Raw genomic sequence first — 18,653 nt, 5'->3', positions numbered from 1 at the left:
AATTTGTAGCAAAGAAACCATTAATAAAATGAAAAGGCAACCTACTGAATGGTAAAATCTAATTGCAAGTCCTATACTTGATAAGAGGTTGATATTCAAAACATATAAAGAACTCATACAATTCAATAGCAAAAAAATACAATCTGATTATAAACCAGGCAGAGGATCGGAATAGACATTTTTCCAAAGATAGACAGATGGCCCCAAAGTACATGAAAAGTTATTCAGCAACAATAACGGTCAGGGAAAGGCCAATAGAAACCACAATGAGATAACACCTCACACCTGTTAGAATGGCTATTATCGAAAAGACCAGAAGTAACAGGTGTTGGTGAGGGTGTGGAGAAAAAAAAACCCTTGTGCATTATCGGTAATAATATATTTAAATTGGTGCAACAACTATGGAAAACAGTAGGGAGGTTCCTCAAAAATATGAACTATCATATGATTCAGCAGTTTCACTTCTGGGTATTTATTCAGAGGAAACCAAAAATTAATGAAAAGACATATGCATTCCATGTTCATTGCAACATTATTTATCAAGCCATAGACAAGATATGGGAACAAAGTAAGTGTTCATTGATGGATAAATGGATAAAAGAAAATGTGATATTTATATTTAACAGAATATTATTTAGCCATTAAAAAAAAGGAGGAAACCTTGCCATTTGCAACAATATGGATGGACCTTGAGGGTATTATGCTAAGTGAAATAAGTCAGATAAAGTAAAAAAAATATTGTAATGATCATATATGTGGAATCTAAAAACAATCAAACAAAAATGAGCTAATAGATACAGAGAACAGATTGGTGGTTGGGTGGGTGGTGGGAAGCAAAAAGAGCATAAGGGGTCAAAAGGTACAAACTCCCAGTGATAAAATAAATAAGCCATGGGGATGTAATGCACAGCATGGTAACTATGGTTAATAATACTGTATTGCATATTTGAAAGTTGCTAAGAGAGTAAATATTCAAAGTTCTCATCACAAGAAAAAAATTGTAATTATGTATGAACATTAACTAGACCTATTGTGATGATAATTTCATGCATACACAAATATCACATCATTATGTTGTACACCTGAAATTAATATAATGTTACATATTAATTATATCTCAATTCTAAAAAAAAAAAAATAGACTTGACTCTCATGCATACCTGAAAAGCCAATGGCATAGATTCAAAGCTGTGACTTGATCCAGGTATTTGACTAACATCACTGTCTGTCTCTTGGGTCTGCTTTTATTTTTTTTCTCTGTTGGTTTCCTTCTCAGACAGGGTCACCCATCCATGCAGTGCCAAGCATAGTTGACAGAAACTCCAGGCTTCCTGATCCTTACTGCACTCCAGTGCTTACCATCTCAGCAAGAGGGGGGCAGCCTTTCCAGTGAAGGGAAAGTCCTGAGAAAAGATCTCATGGCTAAATGGGGTCATCTACCAAGCCTGGCCCAATCGGTGTCAACAATTATTAGCTGAGTCAGCGTCTAGGACCACCCTTTGACCTGGGGGAAGAGGTGGGATTAGTCCCACTGAACCACAGGACTGGAAATGAGGAAGGAGTGGGGTTTAAGGAAGGAAAAAGATCATGGAGAAGTTGAAACCATGGATGTACATGATTGAGACCCCAACCCTATATAACCTACTGACACTTAGATTTCTGAAAAAAATGATAATAAATAAATTAAAAGAAAATGAGAATCTTTGGTTAATTCAACATCCTACAATATTGTATTTATTTTCTGTTTATCTTTTTTCTTTAGTACAAGCAATAAAGAGATGAGAATACATCCAATTCTTTTTAAAAAATATATATTTTATTGATTTTTACAGAGAGGAAGGGAGAGGGCTAGAGAGTTAGAAACATCGATGAGAGAGAAACATCGATCGACTGCCTCCTGCACACTCCCTACTGGGGATGTGGCTGCAACCAAGGTACATGCCCTTGACCGGAATCGAACCCGGGACCCTTCAGTCCGCAGGCCGGCGCTCTATCCACTGAGCCAAACCGGTTAGGGCTAACACATCCAATTCTTAAGAATGTACCTTATGAAAATGGAAACCACAGTTTTATTTCCTCTTTAAATGGTGATTTGAACCACTTTTCAAGCTCTATGTGCATATAAATCACCTGGGTGATCCTGTTAAAGTGCAGATTCTGATTTAACAGGTTTGGGTTTTGCAGAAGATTCTGCATGTCTAACAGGTAACCAGGTCATGCTGGGGTTGATGCTGGTCAATAACCACGTGAGACTAGCAAGGCTTTAAACAAGCAGATGAGGTTCGAGTCAAATTGTGACACTATTTAAATTGATTACACTAGTATATACCTAAAAGAATCAATGACCTTTTCAAAAGTTCTTAATTTGGGTCCAGTAATACCTCAGGGAACAGGAGAATCTAGCTGTAAAGCATGCTGATAACCACACTGAGAAATAGGGGGAGAAGTTACATTCTTGCATCATGTAAAAGAATGTTCTCCAAGATGAAATGAAGCACATATTTATTAGTGAGTTAGCACCACTTTTGCTGTCAGCAGATGTGTTCCAGTCAGTTGTCTAAAGTGGGATAATAGCTTATTTTTATTTATTTACATCTTTATTTTCAGTGGTGAAGGTAAGGCACAGACCCCTGTTCCCATTTCCCCCCCGACGCAGACTGCCTGGATTCAAACGTCATCTCCATGGCTTAGTAGTTGTGGTGCGTAGGACAAGCCACTACATGGCTTCCATTTCATCATCTGTAAATTAGGAATAATATTAATATCTACCTCAACTGTATTTTGTGAAGATTAAATTAGCTAATGTATATAAAAGTGCTTAGGACAGAGTCTGGCATTTTATTGGCACTAGTATATGTGTTATTATTTGTTTGTCTCCTGGCAATTAAAAAGCAGTTTCAAGATGCTTGGTACTAGCTGGTAATTAGGAAAATCATTGAATTGTGTAAGCTCGATTTAAGAACACATAGCAACATTGACTGAATAGAGAGAATTAGCTCTTATCTTTTGCCAATTATAACTTTAGCTGAGGTTACTGGTTAAACACCAAACACTAACTAGTATACACAGCAGGACAAAATAGTTAGCAAAATCTCCAATTAGGGTTTTGTTTGCACTTCCAGTGGGAGGGATGATTTGTAAGTTTGAAAGAAACCTTTCGTGTTGATTACAGGTGTCAACACATCCAAGTTTTCACTGTGCTTGAATACCTACTGGGAAATGCAAGATGCAAAAAAAAAAAAAAGCCTAATTGTTTTAATTCAAATTCAAACATATTTTCGTTTATAATTGTGTTGATTGCTTTAACCCAGGCTGAGTAACATGTAAAACAAAACTTTAAAATCAATGTTTTTAACATGAATAATTGGACCTAAGTCAAGAAAATTTCTTGTTTCTCCCTTTGCTACTAAAAAAATACCTGATCTTTAGTAATTAAACACTGACAGATGTATTGCATCCCTCTTATGTAAGTCAGGTCTGAGATACGAGTTTAATTTTGTCTTTGGAAAGGACTAGAATGTATGTGTGCTTGTGGGAATAAGAACACTTTGAAATCAACGAATTCAGGAATAAATAAGACTCAGGTAGAGATACATAAAAAACATTGCCAAAAATGGATCCCCCCACATGTATTCTTCATTCTTGGATGTGAATTGGGAATGGGTTTGAGGGGAAGATGGATGACTACCTTATGAAATAGGAAGGTAGATTGTGATATTTTCTGATGTCATGATTTCTATGAAATCCCCCAAAAGGACCTTTCAAATGTATACACTTATGTTCCCTTTATAATTTTATAATATGCTAGAGATATTTAATATATTAGGGGTTTTAATGCTAACTGGTTTCTTAGGATTTAATTTCAAATACAAAATCACCCAGATATTTTGGACTTTATGACACTGATACAAGCTATTATTTACTGCTACCATTTTATTGAATAACTAGAAATGAAAAACATTAGATTAAGTGAAAAAATTGAATAATGTTAAAAAACATGTCTGTCTGTTTTATCAACTTTTGGGACATTCAGCTCAGGCTACAATAAAATAAACAACCAAGGATTGTCTTCCCTGCTGAAGTTAATTTAAATCAGAACAGAGTATTTACCTTTTCTTCGAGTTTGTGGGATTCAAGGTTGGTCTATTTGGGAAAGACCAAGGAAGGCAAACCTAATCCTTTTCTGAAGCTCATTAATTGGAAGCAGGACCACACTGCAATAGCCTTTTTCTAAGCTGAAGGGACTAATTACGAATGTAAATGAGGTGAAAACCCTAAAACAACACTCTCCTAGTGGCTTCTTCTGTTTATACAGTTATACCCTAAATATAAAGCTGACACCATTTGTGTTAAATTTCACTAGTTAACTGATAAGCTAGAGTAGAGTACATTAGAGCTCTGGGTAGTCTTGTCAGTCACTCTGAGAGAGCTCATAATCAATGTTTGTGGATTTCCACGTCGCTGCCAAAACCCTTTCTTTTTAAAGCAGTGTATAAATGGATACACGGCTAGATACGTGGGTTAACAATTTCATCAGTCACTGCCCTCATATTACTATCAGGTCTTGAAGATTTTAAATATTATTTAAGCTTCTCCAAGTGAATGAATATACCACTGACATTGTGTACTATTCCTACAAAGATCTGGAACGTATAACATTTCTTGTAATTGTGCGATTGACCACAGTGTCACAATGAAAACCAAATTGAAGATTAAAGTGAGTTGCATAATGGAATAAAATTCTTCCACGAATATTTTAAGCCTTAAACATGACTTTTTGGCATGTTTCAAGAATATAACATATAATAATAATCCAGTGCAAAGCACTGTTTATCATTTATACTCAATGCATACTTTGATGCTGAAAAATACCTATATCCTGTATGCTGAATCACTTTGAGAATAACTCAGAAAAACAGAAAGCCTAGCTTTTCTGAAGAGGTAGCATGGTCTGATAGTAGTAGCATGGTCCTGAAATTTAGTCCCTGCTCTGCTACTAGATAGTTTAGTACATGGGCAAACAATGGGGGCACATCTGGCCCCTCCGCAGATTCACTTCTATCTTGACTCTATGAGACCATACTGTTTGGGCATAACAGAGAAGCCAGGTCACAGCCTTTAGATCTGGAAGGCCCACTCGCCATCCCTTTATAATTACTCTCAACATCCCCAAAAGACTGGTCTGCACAAACTATTTCCAAACTTACCCTCTCCCACCATCATTGTCCCTTTCAGCTAGAGCATGAAGTAGAGTCTATAACTTACATGAAATATAATGCATGACTGTGGCACACGCTTACAGGTGATTTGGGGAGTGGGTGCCAAAGGTTTCATTGGATTTTCAAAGGAATCCATGAATGGAAAAGATTAAGAGTCCCTCCTCTCGTGTCTATCCCTAGTTTGTCTATGTAATCTAGCATTATAGAATCCATCTCTTCCTACAGTTGCAAATATTTCTCTTTGAAGAAGATTTCCAACTCCACATTAGGATTTAAATCTCCAGAAAATAATTAACTTTTTGGAATCAGAAAGGATTGGATTCAAATTCTAGCTCTATAACTTACAGATATGAAACTTTGGGAAGTTTACTTAAGCCACAAGGTACTCATTTTCAATATATAGACTGCTCTTTTAAATACTGATTATTCAAATATTTTTGTACACCTATGTGTCAGTAACAAGATAAAGAGGGTTGGGGTTCTTGTTTTGTTTTGCTTTGATGGTTAAGCAAAGACAATTTGATCAGGTAACATTTGAGCAGAGACCTAGAGGCAGAGAAGGAGTGAACTCTGAAAATATAAGAGAGATGAGCATTCCATTTAGGAGAAACAGTAAATGTGAAAGCCGTGGGGCCACCCTGCCCAACGAGTTTCAGGAATAGCAAGAAATGCATCCTTGGCTGGAACCAGGGGTAGAGAAGTGAGAGGGGATTAGAAATGTCACTAAACATTTTGGGAAGGATTTCAGCTTTTTTCTTCTGAGGATTATTAGCACAGGAGTGGCATGATATGACACATGTTTTAAAGGAACAACTCTAGCTGTTATATGGATCATGGGCTGAAAGGGGGCAAGAGGGAAAGAAAATGGTTTATGGAATGCTTGTATTAGTCCAAGTGCGACATAGTGTTGGTTTTTACCAGGGAAGCAGTGGTAAAGGTGGAAATAAATAAATAAATTCTTGCCGAAACCGGTTTGGCTCAGTGGATAAAGCGTCGGCCTGCGGACTGAAGGGTCCCAGGTTCGATTCCGGTCAAGGGCATGTACCTGGGTTGCGGGCACATCCCCGGTAGGAGATGTGCAGGAGGCAGCTGATTGATGTTTCTAACTCTCTATCTCTCTCCCTTCCTCTCTGTGAAAAAATCAATAAAATATATTTAAAATAAATAAATAAATAAATAAATAAATAAATAAATTCTGAATTTATTTTAAAGGTTGAACTTACTAGATATACTTATGGATTAGATGTGAAGTGTGAGAGAGGAAGGTAGTGTAGGACAGCTCCTTTTTGGTTTGGTTTTGTTTGCTTTAGTAATGGATGGGTGGAGTTGCCATTTTCTGAGATATGAAAGCTCAGGAGATGTGGATGAGAAAAGTGAAATCAAGACTTTGCTTTGGGCTATGTTAGGTCCAACATACCTATTAGCATGCAGAGTTCTGGGAAAGTCTAGCCCTGTACATTTATTTATGTCAGTGTCTTCAACATAAAGGTTGTGCTTTAGGACAAGACTAGCTGCAAGATCACTTAGGGAATGAGTGTAGGTAGAAGAAAAAAGAGGGTCAAAGACTGAGCTTCAGAGTGCTCTTATATTTAGAGTTCAAGGATGTGAGGTAAAACCAGCCACTGAGACAAAAAAAAAGTGCCTCAGTAGGATAATGTAAAAAAATTATGTAAGCTAATGGGTATATAAATTTAACTGGATTTTTAAAAACAATGCCTTGTATATCATAAACCACCAATAAATAAAATATATTTTATTCCTAGTAACCTCTCTAACTTTAGGCTTAGTCTAAAATTTTTAGTATCCATTGCCCAATGGGCATTAGCATCTGACTGTTCTGTTCGCACCTCGAATTCAAATTATCTAACACTAAGATTCATCACCTGCACCATAAACCAGATAATCCAGTTATGTTGTATACCTTGGTTTTGAGTAAGAGTGCTCTCCAGACTAGTTAGAGTAAAATTACTTTCAAAAAGATTTATGTTTATTCTGTGGTTTTGCTGAAGTGAAAAGTTTTATGCACTTGCTTTCTGAAACATAATTCTGTAACAAAAATCCAAGTTTCTTAATAATGGCATCCCAGGCCCACAGTGATTTAGACCAAACCTTTTCAAACCATCCCATATTCTCATTTATTTGTTCATTTGTTTGTTTGTTTTTATTCTCACCGAAGGATATTTTTATTGATTTGAGAGAGAGAGAGAGAGAGAGAAACATTGATCAGTTGACTCCTGTGTGTGCCCCAACTGGGAATCAAACCCACGACCGAGGTATATGCCCTGATGGTGAATCGAATCCTCAGACTTTTGGTGCACAGGATGATGCTCCAACTAACTGAGCCAGCCAGCTAGGGCCCTATTAGTTTTTAAGAATAGCTGGTGCTGCTATGAATATAGGGGTGCATATATTCTTTCTGATTGGTGTTTTGGTGTTTTGAAAATATATTCCTAGAATTGGGATCACTGGGTCAAATGAAAGTTCCAGTTTTAGTTTTTTGAGGAAATTCCATACTGTTTTCCATAGTGGCTGCACCAGTCTGCATTTCCACCAGGAGTGAACTAGTGCTCCCTTTTCTCCGCATCTTTACCAGCACTTGTTTGTTGATTTTTTAATGATAGCCATTCTGACAGGTATGAGGTCATTCTGACAGGTATGAGGTGATATATCATTATGGTTTTAATTTGCATTTCTCTGATGGTTAGTGAATTTAAGCTAAGATTTGGGAACAGCCCAAGTGCCCATCAGTAGAGGAATGGATAAAAAAGCTGTGGGACATTTACACAATAGAATATTATGCAGCTGTTAAAAAAAAAAAGGGATCTCTTACCCTTTCGGACAGCATGGATGGATCTGGAGGCTATTATGCTAAGTGAAATAAGCCAACATGAGAAAGACAAATATCATATGATCTCATTTATTTGGAATCTGTGAACAAAATGAATTAATCAACAAAATAAGACCCGAAGCATGGAGGCACAAAGCAGATTGACATACCTCCATGTGGGGATTAGGGGGACAAGAAGAGATAAACCAAAGAACTTATAAACTTACTAGAGGCCCAGTGCATGAATTCATGCACGGGTGGGGTTCAGCCGGTCCGCCCTGATTGGGGTGGGGGGGGGCAATCAGGGTGGGCTGGCCTGGGGGAGGGGCTGTGGAGGTTGGCCAGCCGGCCCTGTCCCCGATTGGGCCAGTTGGCCGGCCACAGTGCACATCATAGCAACAGGTCGTTCCGGTCATTCCAGTTGCTTGGCTTTTATATATATAGATAGCCCATGTACACAGGCAATAGGGTGAGTGAAGACCTGGCAGTGGGGTGGGTAGGGGCTTGGAGAAGGGGGGTAAAGTGGGGTGGAATGGGAGACATCTGTAATACTATCAACTATATAAATATATGTATTTAATATATATATTAAAGAAAGGAATAGCTTGTTCTAGTCAGTATCAGTAAGTCTTTTTTATCAAAACTATTCTGTATACTGTTGTCAAGTCACTCTTTGAATTAACTTTCTTCCCATCTCTGTTTGGTCCAATAATATTTAGACTGTTGCCACAATAGCACAATTCCACCTTAGTGGAAGCTCACCCGTCTTCAAGGGTGTTTCCAGTGAGATGTTTTTCCAAAACTTTCCTGTCTTCAGTCAGAAGGGCCCTCACTGTTCTCTCAGAGCACTTGGCTTTCAACCTGCCTATACTACATACCACTTGTACCTAGTACTTCTTTAAAAATTATTTGTGCATGACCTCATTTCTCTTCCAGATTTTAAACTGCTTGGGAGTTTGCGAATATTATTTACTATTGAAGTAATTAAACAAGTAGACTGTGCCGTGCTCAGCATGGCCAGGGGTGAACCTGATAGTGGGGGGTGGGGAGCGGGGGGGGGAGGGGTGAAGGATTAAAGAAGACAGACAAAAGAATAAAGCTGGGGCTAGGTGGAACACTGCTCTCGGATGGAGATACAGTGCCACAGCCTGCAAGCCGAGTCTTTATTTTATAGCCAGATCCCATGAGGCAAAGTAAGGGTGTGGTCAAGATGTTTACAACATTCTTGTGGGTTTTGAATCTACTCAATTACATGCATCTGAACTCTATCAAGCCCACATCACTCAGCCTCCTGGGACCACAGGTTCGGACCATAAGGTGAAGCTTACAACTATAGCCTTTGGCTATAATTGTGCTGGGAGGGCTTTGCCCTCCAAGCTGGGACTTGCACATAGCTTTGCCATGAGAGGACCATGCCCTCTCATTAGTCCAAGGCTTGAATCTGTCTAAACGCAATAGCTGCTATCCACAGTAGACCATTAGACAGAGGTGGCTCTAATGCTTGGGTAGCCTACATATGCAAATCGAAAACTGAAGCAGAGCCAATTCCTGTAAATGCACTTGTATGGGAGAAAACAAAGTTTGAGAACAACTAATCACAGGCAGCCTACTAGACTTTCCCCCAAAATGCAACCACTTAAGCTCTAGACCAGGGGTGGGCAACCCCTGGCATGCGTGCCAAACATGGCACGCCAGTAACTTTTGCTGGCATGCGAAACCGTCTCTTATAATCTTCCATTTACAATTTTTTCTTAATATCAACTTTTTTATTTTTCAGATAAATTCAGTGTAGGTGCATCTTAGATAAATAAATAATTTTACATAACAAGTTATCTTAAAGACCGTAGACATGGATTGACGAGAGAGGGGAAGAGCAGTTTCTATGCCTCTGCCTTAACTCTCCCTGCCTTCTTAGATCTGACCAGTGTTTTGGTTTCATCCACATACACTTGTGAATCTTTGTTCTCAGTGATGAATTTTGCTAAGTCTTATAATAGGAGTAGCCTGACGGATGAAAGTAGTAGCTCGTGCATATCTCTGAAGGTCACGAAATATAAACCTGATGTAAAATCTCTGTCATCAGTGATGCAGCAGCAAAAGTCCCACTGATAATATCAAACGGAGTCATAAAGTTTTCTGTCGGACTATCAGTGTACATGTATACATTAAAAAAATAAATGTATTTTTCATCATCATGTAGTGTGTTTTTGTTGCTCGAATGAATTTTATTATTTCTTCAAGGTTCTTCACATAGGTTCACCTTAAGAGATATCAAGTAGGCGTAACATGCTCTCAAAAAATTAGGGTTGGCACGCAGAAGAATTTTGAGTCAGAGATTTTGCTGGTTTTGGCACGCACTCAGAAAAAGATTGCCCACTCCTGCTCTAGACAATTAAATGATTTTCTTGCTTTGCTTCTGCAACTGCTTGTTGAAGGAGGTCATGGAAAGGATGTGATCTCTGGTTGACCTGGGAGCTGGAGCCCCGCAATGGGAGGCTCCACACCTCCCCCTCAGTCCTTGGAATGTACACTCTTCCCACAGCCAGAGTTTTTTTTTTCAAGGCCACAGCCTTGAGAGTACAATGTGTTGTTGAGACAATCTGGATGGTATAAATGACTGAACCCCGTTAAGGCCTTTATATACTAGTACTAGTAAACTTTCAAGATTCTGGTGGGCAGCTGCAGAGATCCACTCATCTTGTGGCCATCAGAGACAAGCCTCCTATGTATAAGTTCCCTTGCTTATTAAAACTGCCACCTACCAATCTGGAGAAGTCTGCTTTTTTCTTCAGTCTCTCCCAGCCTTCCTTGTATGGAGACCAATTGCAGATGTCACCTGGGAAGCTCTGAGCGTAGGAGCCTATGATTCGCTACGAAAGCCTTTCCCCAGCTCCTGCCAAGGAGTGTGCTCTTCATCACTCTGAGTTCGGTGCTGCCCGATTTCAATTAAATTTTGCTCAAATAAACGCTTGAAAATTTTAATTTGCCTCAGTTAAACATTTAACACTTCCACCACTAACATCTTTCCCGCGTGTTTTATAAAAATTTCCCTTAATATGTGTTAAACTGTATTCACTGTACACCAGCAGCCTTATTTTAAAAATGAAGTGCTGATCCCCATGAGTTTTAATTACCTGCCCAGAGACCACATATTAACCTTGACAGAATTATGAGAATTTTACTAAATTCAATTGTTCCTCCAATTACTCCATAGTAAATTATATTTTAATACAATAGGATATTGTCTGACTTTATAGTATTTCAAATCAATCATTCTGTCAGTCTTAAAAAAGAAAAATATGTAATTTCAAATGTCAATAAATATACATACTTATCCAGTTATGCACTAAGAAAACCAGTGACAGCTATGTTGTAAATTACTTGCAAATGTCTTTTCATCATTATTTTGACTTCTATTTTTTCTTTTATAAAAATTGAGATATAATTGACTCAGCAAAAATCTGCACATATTTAAGATATACCATTTGATGCCTTTACATATAAGTATGCACATGAAACCATCACCAAAATTATGATAGTGAATATATCCATCACCTTCAGATGTTTCTTTCCTCAATTCCCTTTGCGATCATTCTCTCCTATTTCTTTCCTCAATTCTCCAATACTCATCCCACCCCCACGCCAGCAACCACAAAACTACTTTCTGTCACTATAGAGACACTTAGGAGGCTAATCAGAAGAAAATGATGATATTGTGTTACAATATCAAATTAAAATTAATCTATAAAGCATGTATTTGTTTTCTTTCACTTTGCATAATTATTTTGAGATTCACTCACATTTTGCATTTTCCATAGTTTCCTCTATGTATTGCTATAAGTAGTATTCCATTGTGTGGCCATACCACAGTTTGTTTACCCATCACCTGCTGATGGAAATCTGGGTTATTTCTGGTTTTGAGCTATTAAAATAAAGCTACTATGACCATATGCTTGAGTAACTAACTAGGAGTGAAATGGCCTATTCATTCAGATTTATATGTTTAACTATTTAAGAAATTGCCAAACTAGTTTCCAGAGTGGTTGTACTATTTCCATTCTCACTCACAGTACATGGGGCTTCCATTTCTTCCACATCTTTGCCTCAGCTGACTTGGTTTGGCTATTTTTTTTATTATTCTTTTTTTTGAGCCCTTCTAATAGATGATTCCCCTTTGAATTTCAAAACACTTTGCAATTTAGTACAATAAGGTAAATCCCTTAATATAACTAAGTAAAAAAATTTTTAATAACATAGGGAAGTGAAGTCAAAGAAAGGTTAGGGAAGACTTTTAAAGATTTACCATTTGAAAGACACTTTGACATTATCCAGCTAGAAAAGTAGTAAAAACAAAAGTATAAAAGATGTTTAGAAACCGGAAAACTGTGTGAATAGTGCATGAGTGGTGGGAACATAGTTGGAAAGAAGGGTAGAGAGCAGATTTTAAAAGAATGTTTCCTCAGAAAGCATTTTTTGAAAATAATTTTCACTTTCATTTTCACATGTTATCATATATATATATATATATATATATATATATATATATATATCCATAAACAGCTTCCACTGTTTTTTCCCTCAATGTGCATGTGTGTTTGTAAATTTCATTTAGATGGTATCATACTTGCAGGCATCATTATAAGCCATGTCTTTTCTTAATTTAATACTGTTTCTGAGAAATGTCCATGTTGTTGTATGTAGTTCTAGTTCATTTATTTTACCTACTCATTAGTACTCCACAACATACATCTATCCATTTTCCTGTTGGAGAACATTTAATATGTTTTCAAATGTTTCCATTTCAAAGGATGCTGCAATACTTAGGTATATTATTCCTTGGAATATATTTGAGAATTTCTCTCTTGCAAATACCTAGAGTTGGAATTGTATCTCACTTGTGGCATTTTCAGTTTTTTTAACTGAATCATGAGGTATTTTGTTACATATTCTTAATAATAATTGTATTATTTCCAATAATCTTTCTTAGATTAATTCTCTCTCTTTCACTCATTGCTCTTCAGCCTCCACAGAATCAATGCTATTGTTCCAAGTCTAATGAAAATCTTTGCCCACAAAAGTAATGGTACAAAGCATGGAAATTTATTTTTTAAGAGTAGCTGTAGAGAAGAGGACATTGCTTTATATGCCCCTCAAAAAATGGAGAGAAGAATAAAATAGAAATCCAAAGAAATGTATGAGGGATAAAGAAAGAAGATACTTCTTGGTTATCTTTCTAGTCCCTTCCTAGGGGTTGTGTACGTTAGAGGCTAAGAACCCTGGTTTAAGAAATCAACTATCTCTGCTTTTATCATGTTTCCTCATCGCACAATGATTAATTTTCTCTAGCTTATTTTTTTTTACTTTGTTTTTGTTTTAGACATTATTACAGGTGTCCCCTTCCCCCCGTCCACTTTGCTCACCTTCACCCAGAAACCCCACCTGCCTGGCCATCACTCCAAGGGCTATGCATATATGTTCTTTGGTCAATCTCTTCACCAAGAAGTAAAAAATAAATAAATAAAAATAAAAGAATGTTAAGAGGTCAAGTATCTCGAGGTTGGGGGCAGGTATTCTATATCTGTGTTCTTGAAAAAAATAAAGTTCTGAGGAATGGGCTGGATGAAAAAAACACTGTCACAGAAAGACACTTAGGGGGCTAATAAAAAGAAAATGATGAGGGTCTAAATTTATTTTTTAGTTTCCAAATAAAGCAAAATTCAACATGATATATTTTTGAAAAACATAATTTAAAAATTACCCCTCTGCCCCTCACCCCTTTCTCTCTCTCCCTCTCTCTCTCTGTCTTACTGTCTCACTGTCTGTGTCTCAGAAAGACACTGATTTCCCTAAGGTGCAAATCCTTTACTTCACACTTATGATGGAACTAGAGGCCTGATGCACAAAATTCGTGCAAGGGGCCCAGCCCTTGCAGCCCTGGCTTGCCTCAGCCTCACAGCCCCAGCTTCATCTGGAAGGTTGTCTGGAATGTTGTCCGGCCATCTGGTCTAATTAGCATATTACACTTTTATTATTATTATAGAACTAGAGGCCCGGTGCACAAAAATTTGTGCACTTAGGGGGAGGGTCCCTCAGCCTGGCCTGCGCCCATTTACAGTCCAGGACCCCTTGGGGGATGTCCACCTGTCAACTTAAGCCCACTCCCCGGGGGATCAGGCCTAAGCTTGCAGTCAGACATCCTTCTGGCAGCCAGGGAGCCCTCGGGGGATGTCTGACTAAAGGCTTAGGCCCCCAAGGGATTGGTCCTAAACCGTTAGTTGGACATTTACTTAGTGCTGCCACGGAGGTGGAAGAGGCTCCTGCCACCACTACTGTGATGGCCAGCCATAAGCCAGCTTCTGGCTGAGTGGCACTCCCCATATGGAAGTGCACTGACCACCAGGGGGCAGCTCCTGCATTGAGTGTCTGCCCCCTGGTGGCCAGTGCACATAATAGCAACCGGTCATTCTGCTGTTCAGTCAATGTGCATATTAGCCTTTTATTATTATTATATAGGATGTCCCTATTTCCCCCCTTTTGCCCCCTCTACCCAGCTCTTGCCCCCCACTTCTGTCTGGCCATCACCATACTGTTGTCTGTGTCCATGGGTTGTGCATATATTTTCTTTGGCTAATCCCTTCTTTAAATTCACTTCTTTAAATTTTTATTTTCAGATAAGTGCTTATAACTGCACTATTATATATTTTCTATTATATCATTTAGAATTAAGATATTTTTTAATTGAACCCTTGTAAATTTTAGCACAATTTAATAGATTATGCTAGAAGCAATTAGGAGATTTTTCATGTAATGCAGATACATTTCAATTAATATTTTATTAATTTTTAATTTTTTAATATTTTAATTTGAAATAATCTCATACATGTAAAAAAAACTATAGAATACTACATCATATTATATGTACCCTTCACCCAATTTCTTAGGTGTTAATAATTTAAACATAACCATTATACAACTAACAAAATTTGGAATATATTTTCTTATAATCTCTTTAATGTTACTTAATCCATTTACTTTGTGTTAATCTTCACCCAAGGATATATTTCCATTGAATTTTAGAGAGAGTGAAGGGAAAGGGAGAGACACATTGATTGGTTGCCTCCTGCACATGCTTTGATAGGGACTGGGGATCAAGCCAGCAACTGAGGTACATACCCTTGACTGGAATCGAACCTGGGACCCTTCAGTCCATGGGCTAATGCTCTATCCACTGAGCAAAACAGGCTGCAGCTTAATTCATTTACTTTTAATCTATATGTGTCTTTATATTTAAAGTGGGTTTTGTTTTTTATTCACCCTCATAATCTGTTTTTTAATTGGTGTATTTATGCCACTGACTTTCAGAGTGCTTACTGATAGAGTTACTGCCATATCAAGCGGCTTCTGGGGCTTCTGAGGTGGGGCTGCCTTGTCGCCCTGGGACCTGCCAATTGGGGTCCCGGGGAGGCAAGGCGGGGCCGGGCCAGCCCTGGATGGCGACGCGCTGGCGGCTCGCTGGCGGCTGGCGCTGTCCTTCCCTGCCTACAGAATGCAAATTAGCCACCATCTTTGTTGGCAGTTAATTTGCATATCGTGCTGATTAGCCAATGGAAGGCGTAGCGAAGGTACGGTCAATTACCGTGTTTGTTTATTATTAGATAGGATCCCTGAGAAAGAAAGCTTTTGAATCCTTAGCACTCTTTATTTTCTCAGATATTTCAACTGCTGCTTAGTCTTTAATAAGAGAAAACCCACCAAACTCAAAATTCCTAGCACAAGGCTTTAGAGAGTTTACAGAGGGTTTTCATTAGATTATATACATCTTACCATCCAGTGCCACATTCTCTCCAGTAATCCATTAAGTGAGAATAATTATTCTTGCAGTGTATTTGAGAGTTCCATAGGGTAAAAGCCACAGCATATGGTTTTGACTCTGATCACTCCCCTTAATAATAATAAAAAGTTTAAGTTAAAGTGGTGTATGGTATAAATTTATAAGTAATATTATGCCTGGGGTATATAAAAATTTTATCATTTATGGCTAAAAATTGCAAAAAGACCCTTTCCACAAATTTTATTTTTCCATAAGAAGGAGCGGTAATTTTACAGTATAATAAAATGGTTATATTATGTTTTTCCAAATCTATCTTAATATGTCTTATATTAGAATGAGCTGAAAGCAATTTCAACTCTTCATTAACATGCATTCTGAAGTATGTCATAAACATAATCCTAAAAATGCTTCTCATACATTAAATAGAATATATTGCCCTACAGCGATGATTACTAACTTGTTTTGGCATAGAAAAGAATAATTACTTGTGTCCTTTTGCATACAAAAAACTGAGCAAGTCTTCAGGGAACAATTGTTTATATTTTACCTGTTTATGTGTTTATTAAACAAATATTCACTGAAGGCATAGTTGTTAGCAGAGCTCTAACTTCATAATGCTTATATTCTTATTAATTATTAATATACTCTGTAGTATTAAGGTTCTTTAATACATTTCTACTCCAGGGTTTTTCCAACTTGGCACATTGACAGCAACCAAAAATGTTTCCACACGTTAACAAATAGCCCCTTGGGAATAAAATCTACCCCCTATAGAGAATCATTGCTCTGTTAAAACAAGAAGAGAAAACAAAACAAAAAAAAGCCCATCCTGCATGGCTCAGTGGTTGAACGTTGACCTATAAACCAGGAGGTCATGGTTCAATTCCCGGTCAGGGAACATGCCGGGGTTATGGGCTAGATCCCCAGTGTGGGGCATGCCAGAGGAAGACAATCAATGATTCTCTCTCATCATTGATGTTTCTATCTCTCTCTCCCTCTTCCTTCCTCTCTGATAACATTAAAAATGTCTTTTTAAAAAATAAGAAAATGTTGTGCTCTTCACTCTAAATAATGCTATTTAATATATATATGACTATTTCTAAATGATGCCCCAAATTTAGGTAAAACTTAAAATAAAAAATTCCATATTGTTATTTCATAACATGTCAATGTTATTTAATAGCTTGATATTTTGTGTTATATAGTCCAAGCAATTAGATGACTGAATATATATTCAATTTTCATGTGGAAGTGTAGTAGGTTTTCTTTTTAAATGTAATTTTTCATACTCTAATTTTAAGAAATGAAAGAGTTAACTTCTCTTCTAAAATCTCATAGTAGCTCAATAGTTATAAATCAAGGTGTGTATTAAGTGACTATGAATAGCTATGTAATGCAAAATGGTTACCCTGCAACATTAAAATTGCATTATTGCTCCTGGTTAAAGACTGAGACTTCAGGACTCTCTTCCAACATCGCCCAAACCACTCTCCAAACAAGACCATGGCAACGAATCATAGACAAAACTGCACCAAGTTCACAGAAGATCAGTTGAAAATCTTCATCAAAGCATTCAGCCAAAAACCTCACCCAGGTTATACTACCAAACAAAAGCTTGTTTTAGAAATAACACCTGAACAGTCCAGAATCCATGTTTGGTTTCAGAATGGAAGAGTTAGCCATCGCGTCTGGAAAAGTTCAGAACCTGAGGAGTACTTAGAAGCAAGGCGAGACCAAGATCACCCTGAAGAGAGGAATCAAAGCAGGAAGATGCCGGTGTCATGCCAACTTCCTCTCCATCACACATCCTTACCACGGCACGTAGGAAGAACCCTTACACTGACATCGATTCCAGAATCAAGAGTCCAAATTTGGTTTTAAAATCGAAAATCTAGATTCCATGTCCAGTGTAAAAGAGAACCCGATGAGCCCTTAATACAGAAACAAGTTTAGGAGCAAGATCTCCGAGATGAGAGAGTTCAAGGTATAGAAACTACACAAAATGGTGCCAATCTCACCAGCAATTGTCTTATTTCTTTGAAGCCAAAACAGGATGAACTGAAAGACCAATTCAGTGTAGTTGACATTGAAAGACTGGGCTCCAAATCTCTCTCTTCTTGGCAACCTACTCTTCTAAACATACCTTCAGCCTTCTGTGATGGTAAACAGGACTTCAGGGGGCAGAGAGGTACAAGGCACCACACAGCCCTACAGGCAGAGCCTGGCTCCCAGTCCAGCAGATGTCAAGGATGATGAAAATAAAGTCATTCATATCATTTTTAAGTCATCACAGTATTGACTGATTCAGGAAAAAATCAATGGATGTGTAATATCATGATTTAGAAGAAATATATATTTGCTGTTCATCTACAGAGCTTCAAAAGCCATGGGAACTTCCTGTGATGGTAGCAGTAAAGTGTCCCTTGTTATAAAATACTGTCATTTGCGACAGTGTGGATGGATCTTGAGAATATCATGCTAAGTGGAATACATCAGACAGAAAAAGAACCATATGATTTCACTCATATGTGCAATATAAAACTGAAAGCAACAAGTGAACAAACAAGAAAAGAAACAACCCAAAACTCATAGACACAGACAATAGCATGGCAGTTACCAGAGGGAAGGGGATTGGAGAGGTATTAAAAGGTAAAGAGGATCAAATATATGGCTACAGAATAAGATTTGACTTGGGGTGGGGAGTACACAGTGCAATATACAGATAATGTACCATAGAAATGTGCACTTGAAACGTATATAATCTTATTAACCAGTG

General features: G+C 37.7%; 1 protein-coding gene across 1 annotated transcript; it reads left to right on the top strand.

Moving 5' to 3' along the window:
• The first annotated feature begins 17,380 nt into the window (after nt 1-17,380).
• DUXA (double homeobox A) lies at nt 17,381-17,830 on the top strand. The gene is given in 1 exon segment (XM_014451496.1): nt 17,381-17,830. A coding segment is annotated over 1 exon segment (450 nt).
• Nucleotides 17,831-18,653: the final 823 nt, after the last annotated feature.

Source organism: Myotis lucifugus, unplaced genomic scaffold, assembly GCF_000147115.1.
Source record: "Myotis lucifugus unplaced genomic scaffold, Myoluc2.0 scaffold_9, whole genome shotgun sequence".
In the NCBI taxonomy this organism is placed as follows: Eukaryota; Metazoa; Chordata; class Mammalia; order Chiroptera; family Vespertilionidae; genus Myotis; species Myotis lucifugus.
The sequence above is the reverse complement of the archived record's forward strand: the minus strand, read 5'-3'. Positions and strand labels throughout refer to the sequence as shown.